Source organism: Hemitrygon akajei, chromosome 6, assembly GCF_048418815.1.
Source record: "Hemitrygon akajei chromosome 6, sHemAka1.3, whole genome shotgun sequence".
NCBI classification, from domain to species: domain Eukaryota; kingdom Metazoa; phylum Chordata; class Chondrichthyes; order Myliobatiformes; family Dasyatidae; genus Hemitrygon; species Hemitrygon akajei.
In genome coordinates, this window is record NC_133129.1 from 99,938,805 (window position 1) to 99,956,541 (window position 17,737).

At 47.2% G+C, this 17,737-nt stretch overlaps 1 protein-coding gene across 1 annotated transcript in view; it reads right to left on the bottom strand.

Moving 5' to 3' along the window:
* Positions 1 to 17,737, bottom strand: part of LOC140729824 (uncharacterized) — a 168,385-nt gene that overhangs the window by 109,753 nt on the left and 40,895 nt on the right. The window contains exons 10-13 of the mRNA XM_073050036.1: positions 12,678 to 13,046; positions 7,128 to 7,517; positions 2,616 to 2,720; positions 20 to 138 (exon numbers count right to left, since the gene is read on the bottom strand). Of these exons, the coding sequence (XP_072906137.1) occupies positions 20 to 138; positions 2,616 to 2,720; positions 7,128 to 7,517; positions 12,678 to 13,046 (983 nt within the window). The remainder of the gene's footprint in view (positions 1 to 19; positions 139 to 2,615; positions 2,721 to 7,127; positions 7,518 to 12,677; positions 13,047 to 17,737) is intronic.

Sequence of the window (17,737 nt, forward strand, 5' to 3'; positions counted from 1 at the left end):
TATATTGAAATCATACAACCTGCTGCTGGAATTCCGTTGAAAAGTTCTGGAATGCATTGGAAGTTGTGGAATTCAGCTCTGGACTGTAATTTCTGTTCACAATCTCCACGGTTACACCAATCTCATATTCAACCTTTACTGTAAAACAATGGAATGTGTCAATAACTAACTCTAGTGCACAATATAATAGAACCCTTTTAAATGCCCTTTAAAGGAATAGTGACATGTCAGGTGTCAGTGCTATAAAAGAAAGCTTATATGTTGAGGCATTCTAAGGCACCGGTGAGGCCTCACATGGAGTATCCTGAACAGTTTTGGGTCCCTTATCTAAGAAAGCATGTACTGACATGGGAGAGGGTTCAAAGGAGATTCATGAAAATAATTCAGGGGTTGAAAGGTTTATCATATGAGGTGCATTTGATAGCTCTGGGCCTTTACTCACTGGAATTCGGAAGAATGAGGGGGGAATATTGAAACCAATCGAATGTTCAAAGCGCTCGACAGAGTCAATGTGGGGAGGATGTTTCCTATGATGGGGAGTCTAAGACCAGATGACACAGCTTCAGAATAGAGGGTCATCCATTTAGAACAAAGATGAGGAGGAATTTCTTTAGCCAGAGGGTGATGACCCTGTGAAAGTCATTGCCTCAAGTGGCTGTCGAGGCCAAGTCATTGGGTCTCTTTAAGACAGAGGTTAACAGATTCTTGATTAGTTAAGAGCATGAAGGGATAGGGGAGGGGGAGGCAGGAGATTAGGGCTGGGAGGACTAATGGATCAGCTTTGATAAAACAGCAGAGCAGACTTGATCGGCCAAAATGGCCTAATTCTGTTCCTGTAGCTTGTGATCTTAATATTAGGATGTAACGTTGCGGGATTATTGTCAGGGCAGTGTTTCCATGGATATTTTAGGATGCACTAAGCCATTCTATATTAAATCACAATTGTTTCGGAGACATGGAAAGGTATTACAGAAAGGACCCCTTAGCCCTTTGACCATTATGCAGTCATTTTTACTCTAATCTTACCAAGCCCATTTTACATCCCCACATTCCCATTGCTCTACCCTTCCCCCCACCAACTCTGTGCTATTAAGTAGTTTTAATGCATCCTAGCCTGGAATGGAAACTCCAATACCCTTAAATCCTGCAAAAAGTACTGGATACAGCCCAGCCTATTACAGGGAAACCCCTCCAACCTTTGAGCACATCTACATGAAACGCTGTCATTGGAGAGAAGCATCCATCCTTAGGGAACCTTTGCATTCAAGACATTCTTCCTTCTTGCTGCTGCCATCAGGAAGAAGGTACAGGAGCACCAGGGCTCACACCAGGTTTAGGAACAGTTACTATCCCTCAACCATCAGGCTCTTGAACCAAAGGGGATAACTTCACTCGCCCCATCATTGAAACGTTCCCGCAACCAATGACACACACAAAATGCTGGTGGAACACAGCAGGCCAGGCAGCATCTATAAGGAGAAGCACTGTCGACGTTTCGGACCGAGACCCTTCGTCAGGACTAGAGAAGTCGAGACGGTTGATGTCCCGTCGGCAATTAGCAATAAAGAGATCCAGAGCAGGCAGAAGACCAGAGCGGGGTGTCCATGAAGAGGAGGAGGGTTGAAGACGGGAGAAGGGGTCATCGGTGGGGGTAGGACAGTCCTTGTCAAAGAAGTAAGCTCGGAGACGGAGCCGGTGGAAGAGGAGTTCAGCGTCATGGCGTACGTGGAACTCACTGAGGTGTGGGCGAAGGGGACAAAACTGAGGCTCTTACTGAGGACAGAGTGCTCTGCCTCAGAGTTGAAGGGCGGAGGGAATGGTAAAGACCCGGCACGGATGAGAGATGGGATCAGAGGTGAGGGGGAGGCTGGTAGTGTCAGTGGAGAGGGAAGGGTTGGGGTGAGAGGAAGATGGAACCTCTGAGGGCCCAGGAGCTGACAATGGGATCTGAGGGAGAGGGGATTACAGAGTGGAGGTGTGGGAAGGGGAGACGGGAGTCACAATCGCAGCATGTGAAGACCCGGCCTGGAGTTCAAGGCTGGAGTTGCAGGCGGTGGTTGTGCAATCGCTTTACAACATCGTTGGAGCATGCGTTGATGGTGCTGGAGTCCAGGTTTTCAATATGCCCTGTCCTGACGAAGGGTCTCGGCCTGAAACGTCGACAGTGCTTCTCCTCATAGATGCTGCCTGGCCTGTTGTGTTCCACCAGTATTTTGTGTGTGTTGTTTGAATTTCCAGCATCTGCAGATTTCCTCGTGTTTGCCCGTAACCAATGAACTCACTTTCAATGACTCTTCATCTCATGTTCCTGAAAGTTATTGCTTATTTATTTATTATTTCTTCTTTTTGTAGTTTGTTACCTTCTGCACTTGGTTGAACACTCTAGTTGTGTGGTCTCTCATTGATTCTGTTATGGTTATTATTCTAATAAGGATTTATTGAGTAATGTCCACAAAGAATGGGTCTCAGAGTTGTATATGGTGATGTGTGTATTTTGATAATGAATATACTTTGAACTCCTATACTACATATTTGTAATCCCTCAGATAGATCTCCATATCTCTATCTCAGCAATATCAGAACGATGCATATATTTGAAAACAAATCCAACTCACCAGGGATAGAATTAGGTATTGTCTCACAGTAAGATCCCACATATGGACTGGGACAGGAACAATTATGACCATTCCAGGAGCCTCCATTTGCACATGGGTTAACAGCTTGAAAATAAAATAAAGGCAATTTGTAGCAATTGACAAATAATGTAAAGTATTTAAAAAGAATGACTTTCAAATTTTGAATGAATGCATTGTCCATCAAGGGTATTCAATTAATTCATGCCCATTCCATTCGGTATATTTCATTTCATCTATGCAGGTGTTTTGTGTCACAACTAGGGATCGTCTGTAAATAATAAAAGTGTTTTTGTCAGTTAGTATGTCGACTGTGTTTTCCTTTGTTTCACGTCATGGGTACACACTCTGTTCATTGGAGCATTTACCTTTTAGTCTAGTTGTTCGTCTTTGGACCAACTCTTGTTTTTCACAATGAGTTACAGGTGTCTCATCTGGGATCAAACTCTTTGTTTTATCACTTTTATTTATTTTGGGATAATTTAATTAGCACAGTGTTTCCGATGCCGGAATCAGTATGTGCTGCAGGGTGTACTTCAGTGAGGATACACCAACCACGCTTTATTGGATCTTGTCTGGTAATGGTAAGTCTTGCTCAACTTGTCATTGGAGGGTCAAACCTGTGACATTGCTCATTTCAGTTACCATATCATGGTTGATGACGTTTATAGTCAGCCATATGTGGTGTCATTGAGTGGCGTGGCATCACTAGTTTGTAGCATTTCGAATGACTCCCAGGATGATTTCAGCAAGGAATGCAGGGGAACTGGAATCAGAGGCGCTACAGACTGAAACATTGAGTCAGCGAGCTGATGGATTCCCCTTTCGCGGTGCCGGGAACGATATCTCTCTCTCTCTCCCTTATTAGTCTGAGAAAGAGCCTGAGGAAATGTCAACACGAGGCAATGGGCAGTAGTATTTGCTTGTATGGTGGGAGGTGGGGGGCTGATGCTTCTACTGAAGCAAAGTGGGGAGTCACCGAGTGGGGAGGGGGCGAGGCTTCTACTGAAGCAAGGTGGGGAGTCGCCGAGTGGGGAGGGGGTGAGGCTTCTACTGAAGCAAAGTGGGGAGTCGCCGAGTGGGGAGGGGGCGAGGCTTCTACTGAAGCAAGGTGGGGAGTCGCCGAGTGGGGAGGGGGCGAGGCTTCTACTGAAGCAAAGTGGGGAGTCGCCGAGTGGGGAGGGGGCGAGGCTTCTACTGAAGCAAGGTGGGGAGTCGCCGAGTGGGGAGGGGGCGAGGCTTCTACTGAAGCAAGGTGGGGAGTCGCCGAGTGGGGAGGGGGCGAGGCTTCTACTGAAGCAAAGTGGGGAGTCGCCGAGTGGGGAGGGGGCGAGGCTTCTACTGAAGCAAAGTGGGGAGTCACCGAGTGGGGAGGGGGCGAGGCTTCTACTGAAGCAAGGTGGGGATTTGCCGAGTGGGGAGGTGGTGAGGCTTCTACTGAAGCAAAGTGGGGAGTCGCCGAGTGGGGAGGGGGCGAGGCTTCTACTGAAGCAAAGTGGGGAGTCACCGAGTGGGGAGGGGGCGAGGCTTCTACTGAAGCAAGGTGGGGATTTGCCGAGTGGGGAGGGGGTGAGGCTTCTACTGAAGCAAAGTGGGGAGTCACCGAGTGGGGAGGGGGCGAGGCTTCTACTGAAGCAAGGTGGGGAGTCGCAGAGTGGGGAGGGGGCGAGGCTTCTACTGAAGCAAAGTGGGGAGTCGCCGAGTGGGGAGGGGGCGAGGCTTCTACTGAAGCAAGGTGGGGAGTCGCCGAGTGGGGAGGGGGCGAGGCTTCTACTGAAGCAAGGTGGGGAGTCACCGAGTGGGGAGGGGGCGAGGCTTCTACTGAAGCAAGGTGGGGAGTCGCCGAGTGGGGAGGGGGCGAGGCTTCTACTGAAGCAAGGTGGGGAGTCGCCGAGTGGGGAGGGGGCGAGGCTTCTACTGAAGCAAGGTGGGGAGTCGCCGAGTGGGGAGGGGGCGAGGCTTCTACTGAAGCAAGGTGGGGAGTCGCCGAGTGGGGAGGGGGCGAGGCTTCTACTGAAGCAAGGTGGGGAGAGGTTTGAAACTTTCAATACTTATTGTGCAACAGAAGGAGAGGAGGAGTGATCTTGCTTTTTTTTCTCTATTTTGTGGATGTCTGGATAGAGTACAAATTTCAGGTTGTAAACTGTATGCGTCTCTGATATTTAATTGAACTGTTGATTATTTTGATGTCCCTTTTCACTGACACTGCTTCATTGGCAGTCGGGCAGTTGTTTTCTTTAAGCAGGGTATTTTCTATATTCATCGCCGATACAATTCAGGGTGGCATAAATTGAAACAACACAAGCCACAAACATGTTTGAGTGGGATCAGGTTTCCAAGTCCCATTGTTGACACAACACCATATCTACTGTAGACGTTCTTACTTTCATTATTCATTAGTTACTTGATATTCAATGTCCTCAATGTTTTAACTCTTGGGGCGACGTGCAGATACGTCTCTACCAAACGTGGTATAAGGCACTCCTTCCCTCTGCCAGCCTGTAGGTCACCCTTGGGCAAGGTGTAACACCTGCTTATCTACACCCCCCACACCACCAACCCCCCCCCCCAGCCAATCGGGGGCACGTGAAGCTATGGGAGTAGCTGCTGGATATCACAAGTCCTGGTTATGCGACTACTGACACCAGGCAGACAATCTCTGAAGATTATTGATAATGACTGGGGTCCCCCATATTGTAAAGACCCTGCCTGGAAGAAGACAATGGCAAACCACATGTTTCGGAAAATTTGCTAAGAACTATCATGGTGATGGATAGAGATTGGATTAAATATAGATGGAAGTTAGATAAAGGACCATGAAGGCCCGTGTCATACAACATGACACATAGTGATGATGATGATAGGCTGATAAAGGACTTTAATTATCAACTGCATTATGTCCCTCATAATTCCTTGTATCTCTGATAGGTTGCATCTCCATCTCCAACAATCTAGGTTTTTCCATCTCATCCTTTTAGCTAATATTCTCCAGTCCAGACACCATTCTCAGTGAAATTTTCTGCAAACCTCCAAAGCCTAAAGATGCTTGCTACAATGTGGCAACCAAAAATGCATTCACTCTTCCAAACCTGGCTGAATAAAGTTTTGCACGGCTACATAGTGACTTGCTGGGTTTTATTCCCAATGCACCATCTGATAAAGGCAAGCATGCAAATTTGCTCTTAACTGTCCGATCAGTTAGCAATGGCACTTTCAGGGAGTTCAGGACTTGCACCCCAAGATTCCTTTATTGCAATACTCCCAGTGGCCCTGAGATTTACTTTCCTCTTGCTTTTGACTTTCCAAACTGCAAAGCCTCATGTTTCTCCAGATCAACCACAGATTTCCAGTTGGTTGTTATCTTGCTACCTCCTTTAACAAGCTTTCTCACCATCCACAATTCCAGCAGTTGTTGTGTTGTCTACAAATTAGTGATCAGATAATTGACACTTTCATTCAGATTATTTCAACACCTTTGCTAATTCCTGATTCTCGATGACACCACAGCTTCTAAGAGAGAGATCAGCATCATGACTCTTCCAGTGTGGTTCTGATCACTGTTACGCAGAAGTAGTATTGATTCCAAAGACTTTCATTTCAAGCCCATGGACCTGTATAATGTTCTTACCATTCTTAGATTGCACTGTATATGTTGATCCTTAAAGCGTTTTTTAATCTTTCACTTCTGCACTGTAAATAGCAGAGAGTAAATGCCTCTCTTTGCCTCATTACTGTTCTAACATTTCAACTGCAATTTGAAGGAACAGTGTGTCCCCTTCCATTCAAGCGTAAGGCCACTGTTGGAGCCCTAATACTGAATTCAAGACAGTCAGGTTGCCGGTGTTTTGTCTTTGTGCCAAGTCTATACTGTACATGTGTCAGTTGATGGACTTTACACTCCCACTGTATGTTGCACTCCATGCATATTGCCTGAGCTACTCTCTGTTCCCTCACAATATTCTCCTTCTTCATTAGATTTTCTCCAATTGCCTGCTAGAAACTGCAACTTTGCCTGAGAGTCAGAACGTCACAAGCAAGTGTACAGTCTTCGTAACATTCATACAAAAACACTTTGTCTTTTTTATTTAAATACACACTTTGACACTTCATTCCTGATCCAATCTCTGTTATAACTCATACCCTCAAATTTAGGCAACTTTCTGCTCAACCCCTCCTTTACCCTTTCCAAAGCCTCCAGATCATTCTTAGTCCAGAGTATTAGTCAAAATCCTGCTGGAACCTTTTATTATTGGACACCCTTGTAATCTCACTGCTGCATATTTTCCCACTAATATTTGGTTGTCAATATTCAGGTTTTATTAATGACGTGAGACAGCAGGATGTTTTCTAACTAATAAATAACACCAGAAATATTGAAAACATCCAGTGGTCAGTTAGCATATGGAGAAAGTTCTATAATTCAGGACAGGATGATGCACAAATCAGACTGTTTGCAGTGATACGAACAAACTCAGTAACAGAATCAACAATTACCTGGTCTTTTAGCTGTGGTAGGACGCACAGTGGCCCGAGGAGTTGTAACGGCTGTTGTCAACACTGGCATTTTGGTTGTCGAGGAGGAGGTCACTGTGGATGTCCTGAGGCTTGTCAAAGAATCTGTGGTTGGCACGTTTGATGTACTGCTGGGTTTACCTGGTGGCTTTGCTGAAGTTCCTGTTGGTATACTGCTTGGTGTGCTGGACTGTGTGGTCAGTGAACTGGTCACTGTAGTCGGTGTGCTCAGTGGTGTGCTGGACTGTCTGGTGGGTCTACTGGTCACTGTAATCAATGTGCTGGACTCTGTGGTCAGTGTGCTGGACTCTGTGTTCGGTGTACTGGACTCTGTGTTCGGTGTACTGGACTTTGTGTTCGGTGTACTGGACCCTGTTGTCAGTGTACTGGACTCTGTGGTCAGTGTGCTGTACTCTGTGTTCGGTGTACTGGACTCTGTGTTCGGTGTACTGGACTCTGTTGTCGGTGTACTGGACTCTGTGATCAGTGTACTGGACACTGTAGACAGTGTACTGGACTCTGTGTTCAGTGTAGTGGACTCTGTAGACAGTGTACTGGACTCTGTGTTCAGTGTAGTGGACTCTGTGGTCAGTGTACTGGACTCTGTGTTCGATATACTGGAAGCTGTGATCGATGTACTGGACTCTGTGGTCAGTGTTCTGGACTCTGTGGTCGGTGTAATGGACTCTGTGTTTGGTGTACTGGACTCTGTGGTCAGTGTACTGGACTCTGTGTTCAATGTACTGGACTCTGTGGTCATTGTGCTGGACTCTGTGGTCAGTGTACTGGACTCTATGGTCGGTGTACTGGACTCTGTGGTCGGTGTAATGGACTCTGTGTTCGGTGTACTGGACACTGTGGTCAGTGTGCTGGACTCTGTGTTCGGTGTACTGGACTCTGTGTTTGGTGTACTGGACTCTGTGGTCAGTGTACTGGACTCTGTGGTCAGTGTACTGGACTCTGTGTTTGGTGTACTGGACTCTGTGTTCGGTGTACTGGACTCTGTGGTCAGTGTACTGGACTCTGTTGCAAGTGTGCTGGACTCTGTGGTCAGTGTACTGGACTCTGTGGTCGGTGTACTGGACTCTGTGTTCGGTGTACTGGACTCTGTGTTCGGTGTACTGGACTCTGTGACAAGTGTGCTGGACTCTGTTGCAAGTGTGCTGGACTCTGTGGTCGGTGTACTGGACTCTGTGGTCAGTGTACTGGACTCTGTGTTTGGTGTACTGGACTCTGTGGTCAGTGTACTGGACTCTGTGGTCAGTGTACTGGACTCTGTGTTCGATGTACTGGACTCTGTTGTCAGTGTGCTGGACTCTGTTGCATGTGTGCTGGACTCTGTGGTCAGTGTACTGGACTCTGTGTTCGGTGTACTGGACTCTGTTGCAAGTGTGCTGGACTCTGTGGTCGGTGTACTGGACTCTGTGGTCAGTGTACTGGACTCTGTGTTCGGTGTACTGGACTCTGTGGTCAGTGTACTGGACTCTGTGGTCAGTGTACTGGACTCTGTGTTCGATGTACTGGACTCTGTTGTCAGTGTGCTGGACTCTGTGTTCGGTGTACTGGACTCTGTGGTCAGTGTACTGGACTCAGTGTTCGGTGTACTGGACTCTGTGGTCAGTGTACTGGACTCTGTGTTTGGTGTTCTGGACACCGTGTTCGATGTACTGGACTCTATGGTCAGTGTACTGGACTCTGTGTTCGGTGTACTGGACTCTGTATTTGGTGTTCTGGACACCGTGTTCGATGTACTGGACTCTATGGTCAGTGTACTGGACTCTGTGTTCTTTGTACTGGACTCTGTGTTCGGTGTACTGGACTCAGTTGTCAGTGTACTGGACTCTGTGTTCCGTGTACTGGACTCTGTGGTCAGTGTACTGGATTCTGTGGTCGGTGTACTGGACTCAATGGTCGGTGTGCTGGACTCTGTGTTCGGTGTACTGGACTCTGTGGTCAGTGTACTGGACTCTGTGTTCGGTGTACTGGACTCAGTTGTCAGTGTACTGGACTCTGTGTTCCGTGTACTGGACTCTGTGGTCAGTGTACTGGACTCTGTGGTCGGTGTACTGGACTCTGAGGTCAGTGTGCTGGACTCTGTGTTCGGTGTACTGGACTCTGTGGTCAGCGTGCTGGACTCTGTGTTCCGTGTACTGGACTCTGTGGTCAGTGTACTGGACTCTGTGGTCAGCGTGCTGGACTCTGTGGTCAGCGTGCTGGACCCTGTGGTCGGCGTGCTGGACTCTGTGGTCGGTGTACTGGACTCTGTGGCCAGTGTACTGGACTCTGTGGTCAGCGTGCTGGACTCTGTGTTCGGTGTACTGGACTCTGTGGTCGGTGTACTGGACTCTGTGTTTGGTGTTCTGGACACCGTGTTCGGTGTACTGGATTCTGTGGTCGGTGTTCTGGACTCTGTTGTCAGTGTACTAGACTCTGTGTTCGGTGTACTGGACTCTGTTGTCCGTGTACTGGACTCTGTGGTCAGTGTACTGGACCCTGTGGTCAGTGTACTGGACTCTGTGGTCAGTGTGCTGGACTCTGTGTTCGGTGTACTGGACTCTGTGGTCAGTGTACTGGACTCTGTGTTCGGTGTACTGGACTCTGTGGTCAGTGTATTGGACTCTGTGGTCAGTGGACTGGACTCTGTGTTCGGTGTACTGGACTCTGTGGTCAGTGTACTGGACTCTGTGTTCGGTGTACTGGACTCTGTGGTCAGTGTATTGGACTCTGTGGTCAGTGGACTGGACTCTGTGTTCGGTGTACTGGACTCTGTGGTCAGTGTGCTGGACTCTGTGTTCGGTGTACTGGACTCTGTGTTCGGTGTACTAGACTCTGTGTTCAGTGTGCTGGATTCTGTGGTCAGTGTGCTGGACTCTGTGTTCGGTGTACTGGACTCTGTGGTCGGTGTAATGGACTCTGTGTTCGGTGTACTGGACTCTGTTGTCAGTGTGCTGGACTCTGTGTTCGGTGTACTGGACCCTGTGGTCAGTGTACTGGACTCTGTGGTCAGTGTGCTGGACTCTGTGTTCGGTGTACTGGACTCTGTGGTCAGTGTACTGGACTCTGTGTTCGGTGTACTGGACTCTGTGGTCAGTGTAATGAACTCTGTGTTCGGTGTACTGGACTCTGTTGTCAGTGTGCTGGACTCTGTGTTCGGTGTACTGGACCCTGTGGTCAGTGTACTGGACTCTGTGGTCAGTGTGCTGGACTCTGTGTTCGGTGTACTGGACTCTGTGTTCAGTGTACTGGACTCTGTGTTCGATGTACTGGACTCTGTGGTCGGTGTACTGGACTCTGTGGTCAGTGTACTGGACTCTGTGGTCAGTGTGCTGGACTCTGTGTTCGGTGTACTGGATTCTGTGTTCGGTGTACTGGACTCTGTGGTCAGTGTACTGGACTCTGTGGTCAGTGTGCTGGACTCTGTGTTCGGTGTACTGGATTCTGTGTTCGGTGTACTTAATTCTGTGTTCAGTGTACTGGACTCGGTGTTCGGTGTGCTGGACTCTGTGTTCGGTGTACTGGACTCTGTGGTCAGTGTACTGGACTCTGTGTTCCGTGTACTGGACCCTGTTGTCAGAGTACTGGACTCTGTGGTCAGTGTACTGGACTCTGTGGTCAGCGTGCTGGACTCTGTGGTCGGTGTGCTGGACTCTGTGGTCGGTGTGCTGGACTCTGTGTTTAGTGTGCTGGACTCTGTGTTCGGTGTACTGGACTCTGTGGTCAGTGTACTGGACTCTGTGTTCCGTGTACTGGACCCTGTTGTCAGAGTACTGGACTCTGTGGTCAGTGTACTGGACTCTGTGGTCAGCGTGCTGGACTCTGTGGTCGGTGTGCTGGACTCTGTGTTTAGTGTGCTGGACTCTGTGTTCGGTGTACTGGACTCTGTGGTCAGTGTACTGGACTCTGTGTTCGGTGTTCTGGTCTCTGTGGTCAGTGTACTGGACTCCATAGTCGGTGTACTGGACTCTGTGGTCAGTGTACTGGACTCTGTGGTCGGTGTACTGGACTCTGTGGTCAGTGTACTGGACTCTGTGGTCGGTGTACTGGACTCTGTGATCGGTGTGCTGTACTCTGTGGTCGGTGTACTGGACTCTGTGATCGGTGTGCTGGACTCTGTGGTCGGTGTGCTGGACTCTGTGGTCGGTGTGCTGGACTCTGTGGTCAGTTTACTGGACTCCGTAGTCGGTGTACTGGACTCTGTGGTCAGAGTGCTGGACTCTGTGGCCAGTGTACTGGACTCTGTGGTCAGCGTGCTGGACTCTGTGTTCGGTGTACTGGACTCTGTTGTCGGTGTGCTGGACTCTGTGTTTAGTGTGCTGGACTCTGTGTTCGGTGTACTGGACTCTGTGGTCAGTGTACTGGACTCTGTGTTCGGTGTTCTGGTCTCTGTGGTCAGTGTACTGGACTCTGTGGTCAGTGTACTGGACTCCATAGTCGGTGTACTGGACTCTGTGGTCAGTGTACTGGACTCTGTGGTCGGTGTACTGGACTCTGTGATCGGTGTGCTGTACTCTGTGGTCGGTGTACTGGACTCTGTGATTGGTGTGCTGGACTCTGTGGTCGGTGTGCTGGACTCTGTGGTCGGTGTGCTGGACTCTGTGGTCGGTGTACTGGACTCCGTAGTCGGTGTGCTGGACTCTGTGGTCAGTGTACTGGACTCCGTAGTCGGTGTACTGGACTCTGTGGTCAGTGTACTGGACTCTGTGATCGGTGTGCTGGACTCTGTGGTCGGTGTACTGGACTCTGTGATCGGTGTGCTGGACTCTGTGGTCAGTGTACTGGACTCCGTAGTCGATGTACTGGACTCTGTGGTCAGTGTACTGGACTCTGTGGTCGGTGTACTGGATTCTGTGGTCAGTGTACTGGACTCCGTAGTCGGTGTACTGGACTCTGTGGTCAGTGTACTGGACTCTGTGGTCGGTGTGCTGGACTCTGTGGTCGGTGTGCTGGACTCTGTGGTCAGTGTACTGGACTCTGTGGTCGGTGTACTGGACTCTGTGGTCGGTGTACTGGACTCTGTGGTCGGTGTGCTGGACTCTGTGGTCAGTGTACTGGACTCCGTAGTCGATGTACTGGACTCTGTGGTCAGTGTACTGGACTCTGTGGTCAGTGTACTGGATTCTGTGGTCGGTGTACTGGACTCCGTAGTCGGTGTACTGGACTCTGTGGTCAGTGTACTGGACTCTGTGGTCAGTGTACTGGTCTCTGTGGTCGGTGTACTGGATTCTGTGGTCAGTGTACTGGACTCTGTGGTCAGTGTGCTGGACTTCATGCTCAGTGTAGAGGACTCTGAGGTCAGTGTGCTGGACTCTGCGGTCGGTGTGCTGGACTCTGCGGTCGGTGTGCTGGACTCTGTGGTCGACGTGCTGGACTCTGCAGTTGGTGTGCTGGACTCTGTGGTCTGTGTGCTGGACTCTGGGGTCGGTGTGCTGGACTCTGGGGTCGGTGTGCTGGACTCTGTGGTCTGTGTGCTGGACTCTGGGGTCGGTGTGCTGGACTCTGTGGTCGGTGTTCTGGTCTCTGTGTTTGGTGTACTGGACTCTGTGGTCAGTGTGTTGGACTCTGTGTTCGGTGTTCTGGTCTCTGTGGTCAGTGTACTGGACTCTGTGGTCAGTGTGCTGGACTCCGTGCTCAGTGTAGAGGACTCTGAGGTCAGTGTGCTGGACTCTGACGTCAGTGTGCTGGACTCTGGGGTCGTAGTTCTGGTCTCTGCAGTGCTTGAGCTGGAGTCTGCGGTGGTTGTGCTGGACTCTACGGTCGTTGTACTGGACTCAGGGGTCGACGTGCTGGGCTCTACGGTCAGTGTGCCGGACCCTGGGATTAGCGTGCTGGACACTGCGGTCATTGTGCTGGACTCTGTGTTCAACGTGCCGGTCTCTGTGGTCGTACTGCTGAGTCCAGTGACTGGATTAAATCATGAAAAAGATGATACATTAGCTGGTTACAACTTTTCACATGTTAACATGACACATCTAATTATAAAGGTCTGTGTTGGTGTCTTTTTCCAACACTACGTGGAATGGCTGGTGTCATTCATTGGCAGTTAATATCGTGTGGAGCAGTGACGATATTTGCATTGATGATCAAGCATTTGACAGAGATGGACTTCAGCAACTTCCTTTTTATTGGAAGAAACACAGAAATTGAAAACTAAATTTTCAATGTTCATTTTCCCTACACAGAGTACATCAATCCAGTCGCCATTCTTGATGTCAAATTCTAACTTATCTGAAGGAGCTTTAAAAGGATTGTTTGCAGGTACAGATGTAACTATAAGTTTATAATTTGGAGTACAGAGTGTAAAGATATTGAAGTTATGTTTTTGTTATGCAAAGCATTAGTGAGACATTATTGGTCTCCTTACTTAAAACCTGTGAAGGTGTTGCAAGCAGTTCAGAGAAAGTATTCGTGACTAATAGCTGGAAGGAGAAGGGTGGTTTAAGAGGAATGTTTGGAGAGGTTAGGCTGGTATCTATGGGAGTTTGGAAGGGTGAAAGAGTATTCTGGTGATGTGGACGTAGAGAAGCGCTTTTCTCATGACAGAGGGTATAGCCAGGGGTCACTCTTTAATAATAAGGGATCGCTAATTTAAGAAATTAATGAGTTGAAATTTTACCACCCATGAGTCTTTGAAGTTTTCTTCATTTAAGGTACTAAAAATGCAGAGTTTCTGAAGAATTTTAAGGTGAGCATAGATGTTCACGAGTTGATGAATTTTCAGTTCAGATCAGCCATGATCTTAATTTAAATGTTACATCAAGCTTGAAAGGGGAGAGTGCTTTTTCCTGCTCCAAATCCACTATATTTATTGCAGACATCTATAAGGATGACACTAGGAATGTTGAATGGTGGAGTGGAGATACATCTCTACCACAGGAGGTGTAAGGTGCTTGTTCCCTCCGCCAGCCTGCAGTTCCCCTCGGGCAAGTTGTAGAACCTGCTTAACCTCCCCCATCCTCCCCAATCAGGGTCACATCAAGCCATGGCAGCAGGTGGTGGATGGTCATACGAGCAATTGGTGTCCATCACAACTCCTGGTTGTGTGACCACTTACGCCAGGCAGACAATCTCTAAAGACCATGGCAATGGCAAACCACTTCAGCAGAAAAACTTGTCAAGAACAATCATGGCCATGGAAAGACCATGAATGGCCACATCATACAAACATTTATACATCAGGAGTTGTGTATCTGTAAGGGCCGATTTAAAATAATTCATGATTCTAAATCAATTAACATTTTCAGTCAGGAATAGAGCAGTTATATGAAAAGAAGGATCCTGGGGAAAGATCATTGCAAGTCTCTGTTCTTTGATTTTATGATTTAAACGCTGTACTGCCTCTTTAATGTCTAGTTTGTGCATGAAACTTGCCTGGTATCCAAATGTATACAGATGTTAATCTTATCACCGTATTAGGTGTAAATGCTCAGATTTATGACACTGAAAAGTGCCACTGTTTCTGGAATCTGGTAGCCCACAAAGTGGAGTTGAAGTTCTGGAAATTATTTTAACATCGTCTACCCACGTTTTTTCAGTCGGCCACATGTTACGGACCCCACCTCAGAGTAGAATTTGGCATTAGGTTGAAACAGCAATCTTCTTCCTAATTCCATTAGTTAAAATGTGTTCAGTGAAGTTATCTAACAACTGAATAGTAGTAAGGAATGACCAAGACAAGTTTCAGACCAATACAAATGTGAAAGTTGCAAAAATAATCTATAAAGCATTACATTGAGACTTACCGAGGAATGTAGCAGAATACAGACAGCAGAAGTATACAGTACTGTTTATTTTCCAGCGGCTTTGTTTCATTTTAAAATCTCAGATCAAAACAAAATTTCACTGAAATAAAAGAAAGTTGAATATTGGAACTGCAGCTTTTCTCTTTCACGGTATCTTCAGGGAAAAGGAAACCCAATTCAACAGTCCACTCCTCAGTTGTGTGCGGCAGGACGATGGTGATAAAGTTAAATAGTTGTGCTAGAAGATATAGAGGTGGAAACTCTCTGAGTGACGACTTAAACCAAGCCCATAGTTTATTACTTATAAAAAGACATAGATAAGAGATAGAACAAGATTCAAGGGATGTTAGCTATCTGTTTCAAGTATCCAATGGGAGAGGTGCACAACAAAGAAGATTTCCACTGGACATTGCTTTCCTTTGCAAAAGTGAAGAGTCATTCAGTATTTCAGTGTTATTGTGTAATCCAGTCCAACTCCACCCAAACACTAAAAACATGACTGTTGTCAAAGCATTTTGTGTTCTTGAAATATTGGATCATGTAGTTAAGGAAAACTTCTAGCAATTTAGCAGTTGTAAAGATTGGCACCCCGTCGCATCATATTAATTGAAAGATGTTATTAATATTGTTTTAAATTCACGATTATTGGAAATTCCTGATACAGCTCAACACACACAAGCTATCCCCAAGGAATCAGAATCAAAATCAGATTCAATATCACCGGCGTATGTCGGGAAATTTGTTGATGATGTAATCCATTATAATAAAGAAATAAAATCTTTGAATAACAGTAAGTATATATATTTTATAGTTATAGTTTTATAGAATTGAGGTTGTGTTCATGGGTTCAAAGTCCATTCAGAAATCTGATGGCAGAGGGGGAAAAGTTGTTCCTGAATTGTCAAATGTGTGCCTTCAGATTTCTGTACCTCTTTCCTGATGGTAGCAGTCAGAAGGGGGCAAATCCGCGGTGATGAGGGTCCTTAATGATGGATGCCGCCTTTTTGAAACATCACTCTTTGAAGCTGTCTTGGATACTATGGAGGCTGGTGCCTATGATGGAGCTGCCTAACTTAACACCTCTCTGCAGTTGCCTCCCAGATGGAGATACAGCCAGTTAGAATGATCTCCATGGTCTATCTGCAGAAATCTTTGTGTGTTTTTGGAGACATACCAAATCTTCTCAAACTTCTAATGAACTATAGCCATCGTCATGCTTTTTTAATATCTGCATTGATAGGCTGGGTCCAGATTGTTAGATCCTCAGGGATATTGACACCCAAGAATTTGAAATTGCTCACTCTGATCCCTGTATGAGGACTGGAGTGGTTTTCCTCGTCTTACCTCTCTCCCTGCACGTTGGGTGTTGGTCTTTTATTTAAGTGGGTTTATTTTGCTTTTCTTGTCTCATGGTTGCTTATATGCAGACAAATCTCAAGGTTGTATTATTTATAAATACTTTGATAATAAATGTACTTTAAATCTTTCCACAATCAGTTCTTCGGTCTTACTGAAGTTACGTGCAAGGTTGTTGCTACGACACCACTCAACCAGCTGATACATCACACTCCTGCACACCCTCTCATCACCGTCTACCAACAATGGTTGTATCATCAGCAAATTTACAAATGACATTTGAGCTATGCCTTGCCACACAGTCATCAGTGTTGGCGGGGTAGAGCACACATCCCTGAGGTTTGCCGGTGTTGACTGAGTTTGTAATGTTACCTAACTGTGATTCAATCAGTAACACTCAAGCCTATCAGGTCAGCGACTGTGAGTTCACAATGCATTCTAGAGACTTGAACTGATAGCCTGGAATAACATTTCCAGTGCAGCGGTGTTGACTGACTGAATTGTTGACCACTGGCTCAAAAGCTTTCTGAATACTGAAAGCTGCGTCCAGGTGATTCTGCCAAGACCAGAGCATTAGTTGTGTCAACAGTCATCAGCGTGATGTAACTAATGACGACAACTTTCCCTCTGTTTAAAGGTATCAAACCTTTCATGAGACTCAGGTTCACAAGATGGATCATCGTGATAGAGTCAGGATGGAGTAGAGATGGTGGTGAGTATTGCCTGAAGTAGAGAGATTCATACAACCTTCTTTCAGGGCTTGACAGGGAAGTTGCAAGGATTGATATTTCTCCTGGGGGAGTGGCTAGAACTGGCGGTGTCGTGTGCCCTGCGGACCTCTGCGGGTTCTCGAGCACCTGTCTTACTAATAGTCGCCTTAACTAGAGTCACAAAGCCCTTGTGTTCTCTGGTTAATCTTGTCAAGTGAATTGTGACTAGCACAGGTTTTTTTCATTCTATAGTTATTTAAAGCGGACTCCCATTTAGAGTTGTTCCCGGAGTTTTCGTTTGTGGAGAATAATTTGTCTCACGATGTCGCTCGGCTGTGCCTCCAATGTTTTATTGGTATTCTGATATATAAGCTCTTGTTTCCTTCTCCACGTGGGATTCTGCAGTCCCTCCACACCTGGGTTGAGTCATTGCCAGTGTCAGCGTTACAGAGTGTCCTGTTCCTCCGTAGCTGGGCTGTCCTGCCAGCAGCCACAGTGACACAAGGTCTCCATCTTCTATGGACACAGCAAAGTTACAACAGTGTTTTGGACATTGGTCGGCAGGCAGGAGGCAAGGGTGCCTTCTGCTTTCAGTTCAAGTTCCGAGTGTCTTGAGTCTGCATTCTGGGTGTCCGGAGTCTTTGTTTCAAGTGCCCTGACTCTTTCTTCTGAGGGCTTCAAGTCAACTTTTTGAGTGTACATTCTCCAGTCCATGTTCAAGATTTTTTCTGAGGTTCTATTGGTTGGCAAGGTTTGATTGGTCTTCCAAGCTATTCAGTATTTCCAA